The sequence below is a fragment of the Nycticebus coucang genome, chromosome 12, assembly GCF_027406575.1.
Source record: "Nycticebus coucang isolate mNycCou1 chromosome 12, mNycCou1.pri, whole genome shotgun sequence".
In the NCBI taxonomy this organism is placed as follows: domain Eukaryota; kingdom Metazoa; phylum Chordata; class Mammalia; order Primates; family Lorisidae; genus Nycticebus; species Nycticebus coucang.
In genome coordinates this window covers 83,764,504-83,784,169 of record NC_069791.1, presented here as the reverse complement: position 1 = coordinate 83,784,169, position 19,666 = coordinate 83,764,504, and the positions used below count along the sequence as shown (strand labels likewise).

Here is a 19,666-nt window from a genome sequence, read left to right as displayed (position 1 = left end):
GGCTGGTGGCCCAACCTGGCCCAACCTTGATGCCAGTTCCACCAAGATACCCCAACAGGGCAGGGAAAGATTCTCTGTGAAGAAATTCAAGATTGCCACTTAAAAAAAAAAAAAAAAAAAAAAGGCAGGCTAGAGGCTAGATAGCCAGGAAATAACCATCTGCAGGGTTGGCCTGGGTAGGTCTGAGCCTGCTTCCAGCTCTGCAGCTCTGCAATCTGACCTTAAGTGAAACAGGCCCTTAGGGAATGGCTGCTCAGATGCCCTGCCCTTGCATGTCCCTGCTCTGCCTCCAGATTCCAATCTGTAGGGTGATGCTTGCTTCTGGGTCTTAGACCAGGCCTTGCCACACTTTCCCTGTCCTCTCTTTAAAAAAAAAAAGGAATAACAGTGGCATTTTGGAAGCCTGCGCTACAGAACAGAGCACACCAGGGGCAATAAAAAGCATCATTGCATTTGATAGGGACCACTTCTGATGATTACTCTCCCGTTTCCTCTGCTTAGCAGAGGCTGGGGAGTTTTGCCCTGTGATGGCCCATTTTTTTTGGTGGGCTTGGGATTTTTTATTCTATGGCCCTGAGGTTAGGACATAAAGCAACTTTGTCACCCTGGATCCCTGAGTCCAGCTTTGAGTAGGCTGGATTGCCTCTTCTTCCCTGGTGTGGAGTCCTCCTTGCTGGTCACCCTTTGTACCAGGCCTGGGTAATGAGAATGTGCTACCTCTTAGAACCATCCAATTTCACTGGCATGTGCCAGCCACCGCCTGGTACACCACTTCACTTAACCCTCACATAAACTTTGGGATGACTTTCACCGTTTTATTTTATTTATTTTATTTTATTTTCTGGAGTCAGAGTCTTTGTCACCCTGGGTAGAGTACCCTGGGGTCATAGCTCACAGCAACTTCAGACTCTTGAGTTTAAGCAATCCTCTTGCTTCAGCCTCCCAAGTAGCCAGCACTATAGGCTCCCGCCACAACTGGCTAGTTTCTCCTGGGCTCAAGCGATTCTCTTGCCTCCGCCTCCCAAGTAGTCGGGACCACAGGCGCCCACCACAACGCCCAGCTATTTTTTTTTTTTTTCAGTTGCAGCTGTCATTGTTGTTTGGCCGGCCGGGATTCAAACCCGCCAGCTCAGTTGCATATGGCTGGTGCCTTAGCCGCTTGAGCCACAGGCGCCGAGCCTAGTTTTTTCTATTTTTAGTAGAACCAGGGTCTTGCTTCTGCTCAGGCTGGTCTCAAACTCCTGAGCTCAAGCAATCTACTTGCTTTGGCCTCCCAGAGTGTCTCCCAGGTGTGAGCCGCCACGCCAACCAACTCTACTCATTTTATAATTGGGAAAACCAAATCTCGGGGAGGATGAGTGACTTGCTTGAGGCCATGCATCCCTGGCTGGTGGGGCTCAGCTGACAGCTGAGGCACCTGGAAGTAGAGGCCAGTTCCAAAGAGAACTGAGGACATGCAGAAGGTGTGGGAGTGCCCCAGGCCCCATGCAAACCACCTTCCCTCTGTGCCCAAACCACCTCTCTCCCTGGCTGCAGCCTGGCCTACGGGCTCGAGATGAGTCCATATTTATACACCCAGGCCTGCCTGTCCCTCTGAGTTGCTGACATGAATGTCAACTTCCCACTTGACATCTATTCTTGGAACCCTGCTAGGCATCTCAGACTACAGACGTCTAAAACTTAAGTTTTTTTCTTTTTTTGAGGGAGAATTTCATTTTGTCACCCTTGGTAGAGTACTATGGTGTCACAGCTAACAATAACATGAAACTCTTGGACTCAAGCGATCCTTTTGCCTCAGTCTCCCAAGTAGCTGGGACAGGAGCCCACCACAATGCCCAGCTATTTATTTTAGAGTCGGAGTCTCGCTCTTGCTCAGGCTGGTCTCGAACTACTAAGTTTAAGCAATCCACCTGCCTTGGCCTCCCAGAGTGCTAGGATTATAGGTGTGAGCCACTGTCCCGGCCTTAAAACCTAAGTTTTGATTCCTCCTGCCCACACCCTCACATTACTGCCTCCTTCAGGATTTCTTGGTCAGTAAATGTCATTGCTGTCTGCTCAGATACCCAAACCCACTGCTTAGCATCTTCCTTGATTGTTCCAGGAACTTAGAAATTTTCTGTACGTATAGAATTATTTCTAAACAAAAAGTTAAAAATACACATTTCATACTTTTATGTACTTAAGAGATCATGTGAACAGGACACTGTCTCTACCACCTTCCAGCACACTAGGTCCTGTTGCCTCCACCTCCCAAATAGAACCTGAATCTGGCTCCTTTTCTGGTCACCAGTGGGTCCTCCCAAGTTTGATCACCTGTCTCCTCTCATCTAGGCTACTAAACAGCCTCCTTTCTTATTTTCGTCTTCTGTTCTTTTCCCATCTACTTCCTTTTCTATTCTGCATCCAAAGTGATCTTTAAAAATATCAGCTTGTGCCTTTCCCTACTCAAAGCCCTTGCTATGATTCCCCTTCACCCTCAGAGATGATGCCCAGCTACCTCCCCAAGGCCTGGAGGCTCTCTGCAAACAGGCTGCGGGTTCTTCCTGCCCGGCATATAGGCTCCTGCAGCCGCAGGCCTGCCTTTTACTCCTCTGACCTGCACAACTCATCCCACTTCTCCAGATTTTCAAGTGGCTTCTTCATATTTCAGCACAAATATCATTATTGTTTAAGACTTTCCCCAGTCCAACACTCTGAGTCCTGACTCCCAGTCACTATCATGTCACCATTTTTCATTTCTTTAGAGCACATCTCACTATAAGAAATGATCTTTACAAAAAGAAAGGCTGGGCACAGAGGCTCAAGCCTGTATCCTAGCATTTGGGGAGTCCGAGGTGAGGATCACTAAGGCCAGGAGTTTGAGACCAGCCTGAGCAACATGATCCCCATCTCTATGAAAAAAAGAAAAATTAGCCAGGTGTGGTGTCATGCACCTATAATCCCTGCTACTTGCTCAGGAGGATCACTTGAATCTAGGAGTTGGAGGTTGCAATGAGCTATGATGACACCACAGCACTCTAGCTAGCCCAGGTGACAGAATAAGACCCTGTCAAAAAAAAAAAAAGAAAGAAAAGAAATGATCTGTTCACGTGCTTATTATGTTCTTGCCTGTCTTGTTCATGCTTTGTCCCAGTACATAAACATGAATGATACACATTCTTAAACTTTTTATTTAGAAATAATTATAGGCCCATAGGAAGCTGTCAAAATAGTGCAGAGAATAGAACAATGGAGAAAATCAATGAAGTTGTTTCTTTGAAAGGATCAACAAAGTTGGCAAGCCTTTAGTTAGAAGATTCAAATTACTAAACTTTAGTATGATAGAGGGGACATTACTACTGACTTTACAGAAATAAAAAAAGATAAGGGAAAATGAAATTAAGAAACAATTCCAGTGGCACCTATAGCTCAGTGGGTAGGGCACCAGCCACATACACTGAGGCTGGTGGGTTCAAATCTGACCTGGGTCAGCTAAAGCAACAATGACAACTGCAATAGAAAAATAGCTGGACGTTGTGGAGGGTGCCTGTAGTCCCAGCTACTTGGGAGGCTGAGGCAAGAGAATTGCTTAAGCCCGAGTTGGAGGTTGCTGTGAACTCTGACGCCACGGCACTCTGCCCAGGGTGAGAGCTTGAGACTCTGTCTCAAAAAAAAAAAAAAAAGAATGAAACAATTCTGTTGGCAGCACCACTAAAAGAAGAAAATGTTTAGTAATTTAACCAAAGAAGTATAAAATATATAATAGATTGATAGAATAGAATTAAGAATTTAACCTATACATCTATGGTCAGTTGATTCTGACAAGGATGCCAAGACCATTCAGTGGAAAAAGCATCATCTTTCAACAAGTGGCCTTGGGACAAATGCATTTCCACACACAAAAAAATGAAGGTGGACTTCTACCTTATACTTTATACAAAACAAACTCGATGGATAAAGACCTGAATGTAAGATCTAAAACTTTAAAACTCCCAGAAGAAAACGTACATATAAACCTTTGCAGCCTGAGATTGTCAATGGAGTCTTAGATGTGACACCCAAAGCACAAACAACGATATAAAAAAATAGATAAATCATCTTCCTTAAAATTCAAAACCCTTTTTCTTCAAAGGACACTGTCAAGAAAGTAAAAATATGACCCACAAAATGGGGTATCTGAGGAGAGTCTAGTGTCCAGAATAAGGAAAAACTCTTAAACTCAGTGACAAAAAGATGAACAATCCAATTAAAATATGACCAAAGAATGTTGAATGGATGTTTCTCTAAGAAGATACAGAAATGACTAACAAGCACATGATAGGATACTCAACATCATTAATCATCAGGAAACTGCAAATCAAAACCAGGAGATACCACTTCATACCCACCAGGATGGCTATAATTTAAAAAAGAAAAGTGAAAATAAATATTGGTAAGCATTTAGAGAAATTAGGACCCTCATACTTTGCTGGTGGTGATGTAAAATGGTACAGCCACTCTGGAGAACGTTTGGGTAATTTCTCAAAAAGTTAAGTGTAAAGTTACCTTATGGCCTTGCAATACCATACCTAGGTAATATACCTAAGAGAATTAAAAACATATTTATAAAAAAACTTGTACACGAATGTTCACGGCAACCTTATTCATGATAGCCAAAAAGTAGAAACAACCTAAATGTGTATCAACTGATAAAGAAAGAAAATGTGGTATATCCATACAATGGAATATTATTCAGCCATGAAAGGCAATGCAGACATAAAAGGCAAAAAGACTTGTTGGCTGAACCTTGATGTCAAACTAAATGAAAGAAGCCAGACACAGAAAGCCATGTACTGTGTAATTCCATGTATATGAAATGTCCAGAATAGGCAAGTTCATAGAGGCAGAAAGTAGATCAGTGGTTGCCAGGGGTTGGGGGAGGCAGGAATGCGGAGCCACTGCCCATGGATGTGTGGCTTCCTTTAAGGGTGGGGGAATGTAGTGATGATTGTTGCATAACCTTGTGAATTGTACACTTAAAAATGGTGAACTTTATGATCTGTGATTTATATCTCAGTTTTTAAAAAGAGACAGAAATCCCCTGTGCCTTTTCTCAGCCTCCCCCAATGGTACATTATATGCAACTGTAATACATTATCAAAACCAGGACCTTGACATTGGTGTAATAAGAAGTCAGACAATTAAGTTCTCGAACTCATCCTAGAAAAAGTGCTACATACTTAATGGCTGAATATCATTAGAGGGCCAAGGGGAATACTTTGAAGGGGACCATAATGATATTCAGCCATGAGGTATGTTGCACTTTTTCTAGGATGAGTTCAAGAACTTAATTGTCCAGTCTTGTATACAGACTTTCAAACACTCATTTGTATATATGTGTATATAGTTCTATGTAATTCTGTAGCATACATACATTTGTATAATCACCATGACATCAAGAAACAGACCGGTGCCATCCTCACCAGGGAATTCTCTTGGGCTCTCCTTTATGGCCACACCTCCCTGTGCCTATTCCTAACACTGGGCAAACATTGTTCTCTTTCTATGTATTTTGTCATTTCAAGAATGCTATTATACATAAATGAAATCATACAGTAGGTAACTTTTTTGAGACTGACTTTTTTCACTCAGTATCCTGTCTTTTGACAGTATTACAAATTGTATGGATTGATAGTTTGTTCCTTTTTAATACAATAATTTATTAAATTACGGCTACTTTCTTTTTTTTTTTGTTTTTAACACAGAATTTCACTCTGTTGCCCTAGGTAGAGTGCGTTGGCCTCAGCCTAGCTCGCAGCAATTTCAAACCCCTGGGCTCAAACAATTCTCCTGCCTCCGCCTCCCAAGTAGCTGGGACTACAGGATACTCAACATCATTAATCATCCACAATACCTGGATAATTTTTCTATTTTTAGTAGAGACAGGGTCTTGCTCTTGCTCAGGCTGGTCTTGAACTCCTAAGCTTGGGGATCCTCCTGCCTCAGCCTCCCACAGTGCCAAGATCACAAGTATGAACCTGGCCACAGATCTGAGCTACTTTTAAGGTGGTCTGGCATCTTCCTGCGGGTGGGTAGATCAGTGTTAGGAATAGGAAAGCACCTTTGGTTCAGGAGTTAGAAAGTTATCTCCTTGGGGAAGCCTTCCCTGACCATCCGTTCTAAAATAGCTGCTGTTTCTTATTTTCTTCATAGAATTTATCCCTACTTGATTTTCTTCCCTTTGGAAATTTTACCTGTTTGCCTTCCCTACTAGCACACAGCTGCTGGGACTGGGAGGTAGCTCAGGTTCCTGTACACATCCCCTGAGTCTGGCTCAGTGTCTAACCCCCAGGAGGGATGCGCTTCTGTATTTGTTGAGTGAGTCTGTAGCAGAGGCCGCTGGTGCTCACACATTCCTTGCTTCCATAGAATTCTAGCCTGGAGGATTCTTTGTCTGGTCCCTGGGCCCCACTTTGCCTGCCGCACGGCCCAAACTAGGGGGAGAAGACTGAGCTGCCCCAACCAACACCGGTGGGAGTTGGGATATAAATACCTGAGCTTCCTAGTCCCGAGGGTGGAGTTACTCAGAGGTGTACCCCACACTGGCTCCCAGATTCCCTGACCCCACAGAAGCAGCGAGCCTGGTAACACACCCTTTCCGGCTCCCTTCCCTCCCCTGTCTCCTTTCCCGACCCTCCTACTAGTGTTTCCTTCTCTCTCTAAATAAACTACTTACGCTTGGATTCTTGCCTCAGGGTCTGCTTCTGGGGAAGCCAAACTGACACAGAATGAATTAATGAATTAAAGATGGAGGTTCAAATCTTCACGATGTGGGCACTGAGCAACCCGGGGCATATCGCACCTTTGCTGAGCTTCCTTACCCCCTCGGGATGGCAGGTGTTACAGCACTGCCCACCCCCCAGGGTCTCCGGAGAACTGGGAAATAACAGCAGCATGAAGGTGCCCTGATTCTTGTTCTGCTGTCTTTCTACCACCTGTGATGGGGAGGGAGGAGCGGCCGACGCTCCTCCTGGCACCAAGGGGTTTGCCCAGCAGGTGCCGGGTCAGCCCTGTGCAGCTTCCCATCAGCCTTTCTCTCAGATTCTGGCTGTGGAAGGGAAACATCAGAAGGCTCAGTTGCTAATGAGGCCTGGAGTTATCCGCAGGTTAATGTTCTCTGACTTTGAACACCACAATTCCCACTTAGCCCTCCTGTTATTCCTCCTGCTGACAGAAATGTGAAGGAAAATCAATTACAGTCCCCCTCGCCCACATCTAAGGGTCAACCTTCAGTCTCTTCCTTTGTCAAGCAGCCACAGCGACCCATTTCAGGCTCCCACTCAGCCAAGGAGTGAGACTCAAATGCTGGGTTTTGAGATTTGGTTTCTTGACCCCTGGCAGCTGCCCAGAGCACTAAAAGTTCTTGCAGAGCTTGAGAAACTTGCCAGAGCAAGTCAGAACCCCTTAAACAAATCACTCCCCCTTAACAAAAGCAATCTCCTCCCTCCTGAAAGGCACCATTGTCACCAAAACAAGCCTCATTTATTCTCCCCAGCAGCTGGAGCCTGGACCTCCCATCTCGTGGGGGCCAATAAGACCCCGGATCAGCCAGTCCCCCTCCCTTTCTCTATCAAGTAGCAGGCATGTTCCTGGTGATGAGGATCTGTTGGGATGTTCTCAATAGGAGGTAGTGCTGCTTGCAGATGAAAGGGACAGCTCAGCCAGTGTCACAGCCACTGCGGTTGCTTATTGGCAGGTGGGTCTTGCCACAACTGCTCAGCCCCAAAGCAAAACCCCCCAACTCAGCTGCCTGCAGTGGCCAGTCAGGGACATAGAACCGAAGTGAGGTGGATGTAAAACACTAGGGAGTGGTGAGGACTGTAGGGCCCTGGAGAGTTGCAGGCTTTAAGGGCCACATACATAAACCCCCAGGTAATGGCCATCAGAGACTCTCAGCTGCCAGTGCTTCTAAGTCTGCAGAGGAGCCAGATCTCTGACCCCCAGAGAGGGGGGCAATCACCCCATTTTTAGGTGTTGACAATAAATTTGTCTTTGCCTTTAAAAAAAATTTTTTTTTCAGGAACCAAATAAAATTCCTCTACAAGCCTGGATCTAGCTTACAATCTTTTGTCTAAAGTTTCAATGAGAGAACAGTTTCCAGGAGGTACACTTCATTTATCTATTCATTCAGTCATTTATGCATTCTTTTTTTTTTACATAAATTGATTTATCACTTTGAAATATCATGTTACTTTTAATATCCCTATCTTTTTATTTTTTTTACATATACATGTGTTTATTTGGTTTCCACTTTTTGCCTTCACAAAATCAAAAAGGCTTAACATTTAATACCAATAATAATTTTTTTTTTTGAGACAGAGCCTCAAGCTGTAGCCCTGGGTAGAGTGCCGTGGCATCACAGCTCACAGCAACCTCCAACTCCTGGGCGCAAGCGAGTCTCCTGCCTCTGCCTGCCTACAGGCACCTGCCACAATGCCCGGCTATTTTTTGGTTGCAGCCGTCATTGTTGCTTGGCGGGCCTGGGCTGGATTCGAACCCACCAGCTCAGGTGTATGTGGCTGGTGCCTTAGCCACTTGAGCCACAGGCGCAGAGCCAATAACAATGTTTAAGATAAGGACTAGAAACAAAAACCTTGTAAAGAATGAATGAAGATAAATACATTCAGAAAAGAAATCAGACGATTGTTGCACATTTATGCATTCTTAAAAGATTTTTTTCAGGCATTTGCCATGTGCCAAGGAACTGTGCTGAATGCTGAGGGCTTTGGCATGAACTAGACACTGCCCCTTCCATTAAGGAGCTCACAGCTGAGTGGGGGCATAATGTGGATACCAAAAGAGATGATGGTAGGACACTGAGTTAGGCTCTGAGCTTGGAGACTGCAAGAATTTGACGGTATCTTGAGGGGAGAGTAATTGATAGCAGATGCAGGGAAAGAGATGACTGTGGGAGCTATGTCATATTTTAGCTGAATTTCCCTAAGGTGAGAAAGGTAGGAGGACAATTGCAAGTAAGTGGAGGCCCAGTCTGTGCAAAGGCACTGGGGTTGAGCCAGCACTGACAGGTCTGGAGACAGCTGTGAGTTTCCTTCAGATGGGGAGCAGGAGAGGTGTCAAAGAGACCAGAGGAGGCCACTAAGGTTGAGAAAAGTCTCCTGCTGTAGCTTTTGGCTATCTGCACCTGCAGCACTCGTGATGTGCAGTGTCATGGGTGTGGGTGAGAATGACAGAGTCCCTGCTTTTTTGCCCCTTGGCCCTTGAGGAGTGGCCCTGGTTGCTACTGCTCCGGGTAAAAACTGCAAACTGAGACTTTAAGCCTTGGAAACCCTGAAAGGAACAGAATACATACCAAGGCTCAGTGCCATGGCTCTGTCCCAACAAATGCCTGAGCCAGTTTCTTTCTTCCTCTTCTATTTTTAATTTTTAAAAATTCGACAGGATTTTACAAAAGAAAATCAAAGGCTCTGTTTGCCAGGTTAATCAAATAGCGCAAGGGATGGCTCTTATCCCACCCTCCTCTCTGGGGCCTCTCCCCACCCCCAGTGCTCTCTGCAAAGCTGATTAAGTTGATTAAAATAAAGCCCGCTGCATTTAAATTCTGTCTGGGTGGCACTTCAGAGGGGCCCATGAGGGGACAGGGGCGGTATAGTCTGCTGTGAAGTGCAGTCCAGATGGGATAAGATGTGAACCCCACCCGGATGATGCAGAGGAGGCCTGGCTCCCTGTGCCCCGCGCTCTCCGGGTTTTCATGAGCCAAAGAATCGCTCTGGGGAGAGACAGAAAGGTGCCTAACAACTTCCTTCTCTTGCTGGCCTTTCAGGTCAAGAAAGAGCCTTCCTTGTGGACCTGTCCCTTCCACCCACCACTCCAGCTCTTTTTTGTTATCCGCAACACAAGGCAGCTGTGTGACTTCAATCTGGCCAAGATCAAGGTTTGGAATTACTGGACAACTGATGGTGTAAGTAACAGGCTGCAGCTCCTCGCAGGGCACATGGTTGGTGGAAGCACTTAGTAGTTCACCAATAGCCTGATTCCTTCCTGTATGTGCAACAAAGGCCTATTGGGGTGGGCCTGTTGGGGTGGGCTGAGGCTGTTGGTCACACTACATTCTTCAGAGCCACCAGAAACAGAGCTTCCAGCTTCTAAGGTTTGGGAAGTAACATCAGGCCACCCTTTGGAGAACTGGAAAAATATGAACTCATTTTACAGATAAGGAAACAGAGACACAGAGAAGTTATATAACTTGCTCCAGAGTGAAAATTTGAATCCATGCCTTTGGACTCTGAGCCACGGCTTCTCGAACATTAACATGTAATGACTCACTTGGGGATTTTGCTAAAATGTGGCTTCTGATCCACCAAGTGTGAGGCAGGGCCTGAGATTCTGTGTGTCTCATCAGCTCCCAGAGTGCGGTGCTCCTGGTCTGAGGACCCCACTCTGAATAGCCAGGGTTGTAATCTCTGGCTGTTGTGGCACTCTGGTTTGAAAATCCATCCTCTGCTTTCTACTCTCACACTATTTGCAATTTTTTTTATTTTGGATTAATATGAGGGTACATACAATTAGGTTATATTGTTTGCATTTTACAAAGTGAAGTCTGATTACAGTGGAGTTCTTCACCCAGGATGCCCTATCTACTATGCTTACACCACTGCCTTCACCCACACCCTTGTCCTACCCTCTCTGGACTATTTTGAGATATTCATGGCAGGGAACTAAATGAGTGAGGAAGCACAGGAACTCACTCAGCCTGTCTTGTTTCCCATCTATGATGGGAAAGACTTAGGGGCAAGAATTGTACTTTCCTTTCAAATCTTCCATAAGGGAAGTGATAATTCAGTTGAGATTGCAAACAAGAACTGAGCCTTACCCTCAATATTGTTTGAGAGACAGTAGGGAGTGGTGGGGACTGTGGCAGACTAACAAGCCCAGGCCCAAAGGCAGGGAAGGCCATTTAGCTTTAGCTAATGATTACTCTATAGGAATACTAAACAGTGCTGCAGATCTTCTAAATATTCCCAGCCAGCTAGAAATCTGGGTTTTGGCATGAACCTTCCTGGTTTGTAAATGTCAGTAGTTAATTTGAATTCTTTTTAAACCACGGTATAGTTAAAACAAAACTCATCTTTGGACTGGAACTGGCTTGTCCAGACTGCATGGAATGTAGAGGAGGGGTCCTGCCTCAGGCTGGGAAAGATCAAGGAAGGTTCTTGAACACACACCTGAGCTGTAGTGCAAAGAGACAGAAGCAGTAAATTGAGGCAGAAAAGGAGAAAGTGCATCCCAGGTGGAGGGTACATGGAGCTGTGGAAGACTACAGCCTCTGAGTCTCTTTCCTTAGTCCTAGGTCCAACCCTCCAATTTGCCTCCAAAACCTACCAAGCAGGGCTGACCACACTTCTCTGCTGCTTCAAACCCTCAGAGGCTCCACTTGACCCAGGGGATCAAGATTAAACCCTGAGTAGGACATCCTAATCCCCGTGCTCCAGGCCCCTGCCTCTCTCCCCTCAGTATCCGCCTCCTCTTATAGGCCCTCTAGCACGCCCACTGCCTGGTTCTCTAGCAGCCCCCATGGAAGTTGCTTCTTTGGTCCCTGGCCCGGCCTTTCTTGCTCAACTCACAATACCCATGTCTGCTTCATATTCCGGGAACACCCACACATGGCAGAGGAAGGTGAGCTGATGTGGCCCACCTTCCTCTGCCCCTTGCACTACTTCTGGACCTCGTGAATATGTTTCATCATCCCCTGCACCAAATTTGCACCTGCTTCCCCCATAGTGTCATGGACCCCTTGAGAGCATGGCCTGAGTTGTCTCCATTCCTGCTGTAATGAAGGGAGAAATGAATGAATGAATGAATGAATGAACTTGTGTTCCCAATAGCCCATAAGCAGTTGCATTTTCCTTTCTGATATCCCTCTGGGAGCCTGAGCATACCGAGAGGGTAGGTGACTTGCACAAGACTACAAAGCAGGTGAGAGGCGGTCTAGGTGGGTCACTCCTCCCCTCCTTCCTCTCTTCCTGCTAGTTCTGCCACCCTCTCAGCTGTCCATTCACCTAATAACTGTGTCCTCAGTGCCCATCAGTTGCTAGGCACTGCAGATCTGGAGATTGACAGAGCAGACAGTCCAGGCTGGCTCTGTTCACGCACGATGCTGCCCAGAGAAGTAACAGAAAGCTTTCTCTAATTTCTGTGTTTTCAGTTTTTTAATTTGGGGAAATTTTTAAATTAAGAGTTTAAAGTTGAGGAAGAGAAGACCACATCACTGGAATAAGTGAGAAGTTCCTCTGGGCATGCAGCCGCCCCTTTATCCCTTGTCCCCTCCTGTGCTGGGAGGCTGACCTCCAGGTTGGGGGACGCAGCCGCAGCCCACAAGGCTGCAACCACTCTGAGCTTCTAGGCCAACTCCTCTGTTTCCAAGTCCTGCTCAGCACTTGCCGAAGGTGGTCACCAGACCCTCTTCTGAATGGGTAATGGAACAATGCTGGCTGCCCAGGCCTATGCCCTATAGCTTGGACCTGTCATTGAATATATTTCAGGCCCAGGAAAGCAGATTTCATGTGCTGGATTACAAAGAAGATAAGCTTCATCCCTTCTGGCCTAAGCCTGCCTTTCTTCTTTAACCTACGCTCAGCCTTCCTATGCCTATACAATTTGAAAAAGGAACAGGGTCTTAAGAGTCTCAAAGGAGCATTGGGGTGTTGTTGTGCTGCTTGGGGAGCTGTTGGCTACAAGGATTAGAGAGCCGAACTCTTTCTCCACCGGCGGGTGGGATGGAGGGAGTGTGAAGACACAGTCCCTGCCAGGGCACCGCTTATGTAACACACACCCATCTGTTGCCAGAATTTACTGGGGGCAGAATAGCACAAACAAATGCAGCTGCAGGTTGGTTTGATTTAATATTCTCTGGAGAATGCTATTACTGTGTGTTTTAGAGGAGATAAAATGAGAGTTTATAGGAAATATAGCTAGGCCTGGTAGACACGGCTTATTAATACAGTGTTTTGTGTATGGGAATCCGAGGAAGAAAAGTTAAATGTGGGCGCTAATCCAACCAAGGCTTATTTAGAACATAAGAAAAGAAGGTACTAGAAAAATGGGGTCTTTTTTTATTGGAAAATGTGCCTCCTGTTAAATCCTCACATTAACATTTATGAGCACCTTTCCCCCTCATTAGGTGACATGGTAAGTGTGATGTGGCCCAGGGAGAGGGACTTCAGGGGGAAAGTGAGGACACAAGAGTCTGCGATCTGTCTGTGGCAGTGCACAGAAGGCAGCCCCCGCACGTCCCTGCTGTGGCAGTTGCCGTGTGTTGAAGGCTGCGGACATCAGGCACACATGAGGCACCCGGTGGGCACTCAGTAAAGGCTTCTCTGTGAATGAAAACTGAACGAGTGAATCTGCCCCGTTATGCCCAGAATTTCCTACAGGGTGGGCAGTGGTGTTCCCCATCTTGTGGATGAAGAAGCCAGGACTTAGGACGATGAGATCCCACGTGGTGGATAGACCGTGTTTCTTTTGCCAGACCTGATGGGAAGTGGCTTCCTGGAGTGCTGCCCTGAGAAGGATCTGGAACCTTCTCCCGGTTCATTAAGGAAAACATGCTGTAATGGATGAGCGACATCTGCTTTGGGTTCAGGAGGAGGAGGATGTGATCATATATGTATCACATCTTCGGATGTTTCCCAGATTAAATGCCTTGCCCAGCCAGCAGGTTGTAAGGGACAGAACTGGGAGGGAGGGGAACATGAGGTCTGGTGGCTTTTCTCTAATTTTTCTTAGCACTGCTTCCCTTTCAGAGGGGCACCTGTTGGCAGGAATGAACCAACCATCTTCCTTCTGGAGTAGGCAGTAACCCATCCAAACAGTGGGCTTCCAGTGTGGCTTCCTTTGTGACAGTCATAATACTTACCTGCCACAGCGTACCATCCCTCTGTGAAGACAGACACAGCACCCTCCTCTTCATCCCCAACACCGCCATGCTGTGCCCCCTCCAGTCTGGTCAGTGGGGCAGCAGTGAGTGTCCAGGCAGGGTGGGCACCTAGAGTGTATTTTAGACTCAGAAAGGTGCTCATGAAGTCGCCTGTGAATGAATGGATGCTGCATTTCCCCAGGGGTATGTTTCCGTGACATGTCATGTGGCCTAGGCCAGTGCTGCCCACTGGAACTTTCTGCGATGATAGAAATGTACGTATCTGCCCTGTCTACTACAGTGGCCGCTAGACACAGGTGGCTATTGAGAATTTGAAATTGGCTAATGCAACTGAGGAACTGTACTTAAAATGTTACTTAACTTTAAGTAATTTTAATTTAAGAAGCTATGTGTGGCTGGTGACTATGTATGAGGCTGTGCAGGTCTTAGGGCCGAGGGTGTGATCCTGGACAAGAAGACAAGGTCCTGTCCACAGTCCTGTTCTTTCTAGCAAGGGAGGGACAGTCAACAAGAATACAATGAATAACATTATTCCAGCTGTGCTGAGTATTCGGAAGACAATGAAATAGGCCGGGAGGAGGCCTAGAGAGGAGGAAGCAGGGTTGCTGTGGACAAGGTGGTCAGAGGCCTTCACTGCCCTGGAGGATGAGAAGGAGCCACCATGGGGTCACTGGGGGAAAGAGCATTCCTGGCAGGGGCATAGCAAGAGCAAAGGCCCTGAGATGGGATATGCTTAGCTGGTTCCAGGATAGTTGAGTCAAGTGTCTGGAGCATGGGGAACACAGGAGAGGCTCCAGCAGGAGCAAGGAGCCAGGTCATGTGCGCCTAGCAGGTTTGGCCCTTATTCCAAGAGAGGCAGAACAGAAGGATGCTTGGAGTCAAATCCATGTGGCCATGGGCAAGTTACTCAACAACTCTGTGCCTCAGTTTCATCTGAAAAGTGGGGTAATATTATTCAGTCAAAACATGTAAAATGCTCTGAACAAATCCTGGCCTTTGTGTTCTATACACATGTCAGCTATTAGTGCCATTAAGCTGGGGGTAACGTGATCTGATTGAGGAATATAAGAGACCACTCTGGCTGCTGTTTGGAAAACGGATGGAGGAGGGAAAAGGGAGCCCAGAGAGAGGGCCGACAGCACCGTCTAGCTAAGGATAGTCCAGCTGAGGGTGGTGGTGGCTTGGCTGAAGGTAACAGTGCTCAGAAGGTACACCTCAGGGAGACTTAATTCATCCCATGCCAGTATTTGCATTTTCAGCAGTACTTTTTTCTGGGAGGAAATTTTCAAATGAATGCAAAACTGAAGAGATTAGTGTATTTCCATCACCAGCTTCCGTAGTTCTACACATTCTGCCATTCTGGTTTCTTCTATCTGCCTAACATTTGAAAATAAATTGTAGCTATCACACTATTTCACTCATAAATTCTTTAGTATACATCTCTAACACAAAAAAATGTGTTTGTTTATTTTTATATAACCCTGATACCACCAGCGTGTCTGACCATAATTAATTATTAGGCGCTATTACCCACTCTGTATTTAAATATTCCTAATTGTCTCAAAATTGTTTTTTAACACTTGGTTTGTTTAGATCAGGATACAAACCAAGACCAAATATGGCAATGACCTCGAAGTCAAAGGTGTAACCTTCATCTGGTCAGCTGAGTCACTATGGCATGATGGCCCACAGCAGGGTGTGGGCATGGTTGGGTCTGGGAAGCATTGTGGCATTTAGCAGGGCAGCTGGTGGCAAAGGTGCTGACCCTGTTGTATGAGAATCTTCCCGAGCTGTTGACCTTAGGCGTGGGCTAGTCCACTGTCAGTTGCTGCTGGGTGGGATGCAGCTGCTGAGGTCTGTAGGCAGGGTCCACACTCAGGTGCAGGCGGGTAGCTATGAAAGGCCCAGGAGGCTGAGGCCTGAAGCAGCCTCCCAGCCAGCAGAGGAAGGAGAGGTGAGCAGAGAATGCAGTCTCTGGTAAGAAGGGCCTACCAAGAACATCGGGATTCAGAGCCAACCTTTACTTGAAGCAATAATGAAAGGAGATGGAGAACCAGGGTAGGAGCTGAGGCCCATGTCCTGTGCTATGCAGACCATGGAGGCAGGGTGCAGATGCCTGAGCAGGGGAAGGCTGCTCACCCACATGCAGGTGCTGGCCCAGGGCAGCACGATAGCAGGATAATCCCAGACCCCCAGGGGATGGGCCTCCTCCAACCTTGGCCAGGACTGAGTCAGTAGCTCAGTCTATTGCAGATGTCCTCAAACTTTTTGAACAGGGGGCCAGTTCACTGTCCCTCAGATCATTGGAGGGCTGGACTATAGTTTTTTTTTTTTTTTGTGGTTTTTGGCCGGGGCTGGGTTTGAACCCGCCACCTCCAGCATATGGGACCAGCGCCCTACTTCCTTGAGCCACAGGCGCTGCCCTGGACTATAGTTTTAAAAAAAAAAAACTATGAAGAAATTCCTATGCACACTGCACATATCTTATATTGAAGTAAAAAAAATAAAACGGGAACAAATACAATCATACTGCCTCATTTGGCCCACGGGCCACAGTTTGAGGACCCCTGGCTAGTGACTAGAGTTCTCAAGGAGCAGGGCTAGGGTATTTGCTAGGATTCTTTTGGTAGCAAAGAACAGAAAACACAGTTAAAACTGGAATAAGCACAAAAGAGAATTCATATTACAGCAGAAGAGTCTGGGGTGGCTGGCTCTAGGTACGGCAAAATCAGGAATCTGCCTCCCCCATCACTTCTCTTTCTTCTCTGCTGGCTTTAGCCTCAGCTTCCAGGTGGTGGACCCTGTTGACATCAGACTCACTGTTTATTGCAGCATTCCCTGCAGAAAGAGAATGTCTTCATGAAACCCCCTTGGGCACACCTGCCTTGCTGGAGGTGGGCCTACATTATCCACAGGAAATTAGATTAAGAGAAGGTTAGAGTCCCAGTTGGAAATTAAGGTGTGCTCTCCAGAAGGTTTTTACCTGGTGATTTTTCACCAGGGAGGGTAGGCGATGATGCCCAAACTAGGAGCTTTTTCTTTTTCTCTAAGAACATAGAGTCACATGCTACTGAATTTATTCATCATCTCCCAAACCTGAATCTTCCTTGAGACATAACCTCAGATCCTAGCTACAGGCCTGGCCACCAGACCGTTTTTTTGGTCATTCCTGGGAGTGCAGTGTCACTCCCACTCTGCAAACCGCCGACATGTCCTCGCACTTGTCCTTCCCTTTCTGCCCACCATGGGCCTCGTCCCCGTCTCCACTCCCCCCACCATGTGCCCAGTCCCTTCTCATCAGCAAAGGCTTATCCATTGTCACAGGCTGGGCTGCCTGCCCCTGTAAGCTCACGGCCTGGGCCATGTGGTGGTGATGTGATGGAGATGAGCCCTTCCATCCTGTGCAGCTATGATCTCCCTCTGGCCCCTATGAAACTCTCCTCTCCTCCTGCCTCAGCTCCTACCACTCCCAGTGCCTGGAATATGGCCCTACTGATGTCAAATCCTGCCTTTCAAAATATCAAGGTTCTGCTTCAGCCTGACTTCACACACAAACGTCCCTCGGCCCTCCCGCCCTGTCCTGTCCTTGGCCCCTTCTAGGGGGCTCCAGCCATACCCTCCAGGCCCCAGGTCTCATGCATCCCAACAGATTTCTTCACTAAGCCTCAGATGCCATAAACTGGCTCCCCCTAGCCAAACCCACTTTGCGGATGTATGCTGTTTGCCCCTCGTGGTGTTTTACAGCTTGTGACTCATTTAACAATATTTAGAAATTGGCTATGCTGAGCTGGCAGAATCCCCTCCGTGGCATTCACTTGGTACAGCTGAGTAGCCCCTCCTGCCTCTGCACTCGGGGGTGCATATCCTCCAGCTCACAGACCCCCACGGCTGTAAGGCACAAACATTTGAGCCTGCAAGCCCTCAATCAATAGCTGGCCATGAACTCCTCCAGGAGAGGGCCCTTGCTTGTTTGCTTTGCATCCCACGTTGGCCAGGACCCCACAACGGACCGCCATACTGTTTGGGTGGATAAAATTGCAAAAATTAGGGCCTCAGCCTGGACATAGTGGAATGTTGGCCTAAAGTAAAAAGAGTAATTAAAAGCCCCAGCCCAGAGTGGATTGTATGGGATTCCTCTATGCCTGCCTTGAGCCTCTGCCAGGAACAGGGTGGTTGCTGTACTGGGCCTACAGGGGCGTCTCTGGGCTGACCATCAGCACCCAGCCTAGATGGGTGTGTAAATCCAGGCAATAGATGGAGGACAAGATGTGCTGGTAGCTCACATTCCCTGAGCATGTGGCAGGTGGAATTTAAAGCCCTTTACATATATCAGCTCTGCTGTTCTGCATAGCAGTCCTATGAGATTGGTTCTGCCTCAATTTCCTCAATATCCAGGTGGAGAAACTGAGGCACAGAAAAGCAGAGCAACTTGGTGGTAATCACATTACTAGAAGGCAGTCTGGTGCCCACTACACAGCCCTGCTTTTCATGGAGAGACACTGTGGTTGCGGGAGACCTGTGCTCTGCTGGAGGGCAGCCGTTCCTCAGCACTGTGGCACTGGCTGGTGCTTCCAGGCGGCTCAAGATTTCAAAGGAGGTCAGAAATGCACGTTGTTATGCGAAAGCTCCCAATTTTTAAATTTTCTCAATTAATTCTGAGATTAGTAAATGGACTGTGGCTAAACCAGCATGAGTTCAGTTGTAGGGCCACCAGCTTCTGATCTAATCTGTCCGGTGCCATCCAGTTCATGTCTGTGATGTTCAGTGGACACAGAGTGATCTGCTCAGAGCCTGGCATGTTGTAGGTCCTTGTCAAATGTCATCATGTACCACTATGTTCTTCATTAAGAAAATTAAATGTTCACATCACCAAGCATGCTTTTCACTGCTCTTCTTCCCAGGGACATGTAAAAGGCCATGGAGGTCAACTCCCCAGAGCTCCCTGTAACTTTTCACTCAAGGGAAGGAGCAAATTTGGTCTCCAGAACAAGGCTTCAAGATAGAAACAGGCCCATCCCCTGTTCTTGGAGTTCATGCATTCGGGCAAGCACAGGCATGCACATGCAGACACTTGGCTAGTAATAGGTACAGGGAGCCAGTTGGTTGGAAGCCCAACTCTGACAGCCCAGAGGAAGACCCTCCATTCAACTGGAATCGGGGAGGAGGGACAGACAGGGAGCCCAGGGCTTCCTGGAGGAATCAGCGTTGGGCATGGGTGGGCTGTCTCTGGGCAGCAGCACACTCCCCCAAAGCACCCCACTCCCCCAAGTCACCCCATGCCTTGACAAACCTGCAGTCAGGGCAGAAGCAGTGGGCCTGGGAGGCAAACCCCAGGTCCCCTCCAGTCAGCCCAAAGCTCCTGGCTCCCTCCTGTTCTGGAGCTGGCACTTCTGGGAAAAGAGCAAGGAGAGGCAGCAGCTCATGGGCATCGCTGTCTGCATGGTTCCCAGGGCAGTGCACGAAGGAAGCCCGACCCAAGCAGATGTGTATCCAGGCCAAGGAAGAGCTGGCTTTAATGGGCCTACCCAGAGGATTCGGTATTTAGGCCCAGCCAATGCTTTGCTCCAGACACTTCTCTTGAGGTTGTGCTGGCTGCGCTGACAGGTGCTTGTCTCGGGGGAAGGAGACGTGCGAGTGCTAAAGCCCACAGCTCTGCTTTGGTAGCTGTCACAGTGGAACTGCACTGCCATTAATCTTTGTTGAACAGCCATGTGTTCATTGGAAGAGACATGCCATTCTGCACCCGGCTGGGGA

The 19,666-nt window shown here is 47.4% G+C and overlaps 1 protein-coding gene across 9 annotated transcripts in view; it reads left to right on the top strand.

The window, feature by feature from the left end:
• The window catches only part of KATNIP (katanin interacting protein), a 243,581-nt gene that overhangs the window by 182,719 nt on the left and 41,196 nt on the right, over nt 1–19,666 (top strand). For all 9 annotated transcript variants that reach the window (XR_008373188.1, XM_053554667.1, XM_053554668.1 and 6 more), the window contains one exon: nt 9,800–9,937. Coding sequence is in view for 8 of the 9 variants with exons in the window: in XM_053554667.1 (XP_053410642.1) it covers nt 9,800–9,937 (138 nt within the window). In the remaining variant the exon portion in view is untranslated. The remainder of the gene's footprint in view (nt 1–9,799; nt 9,938–19,666) is intronic.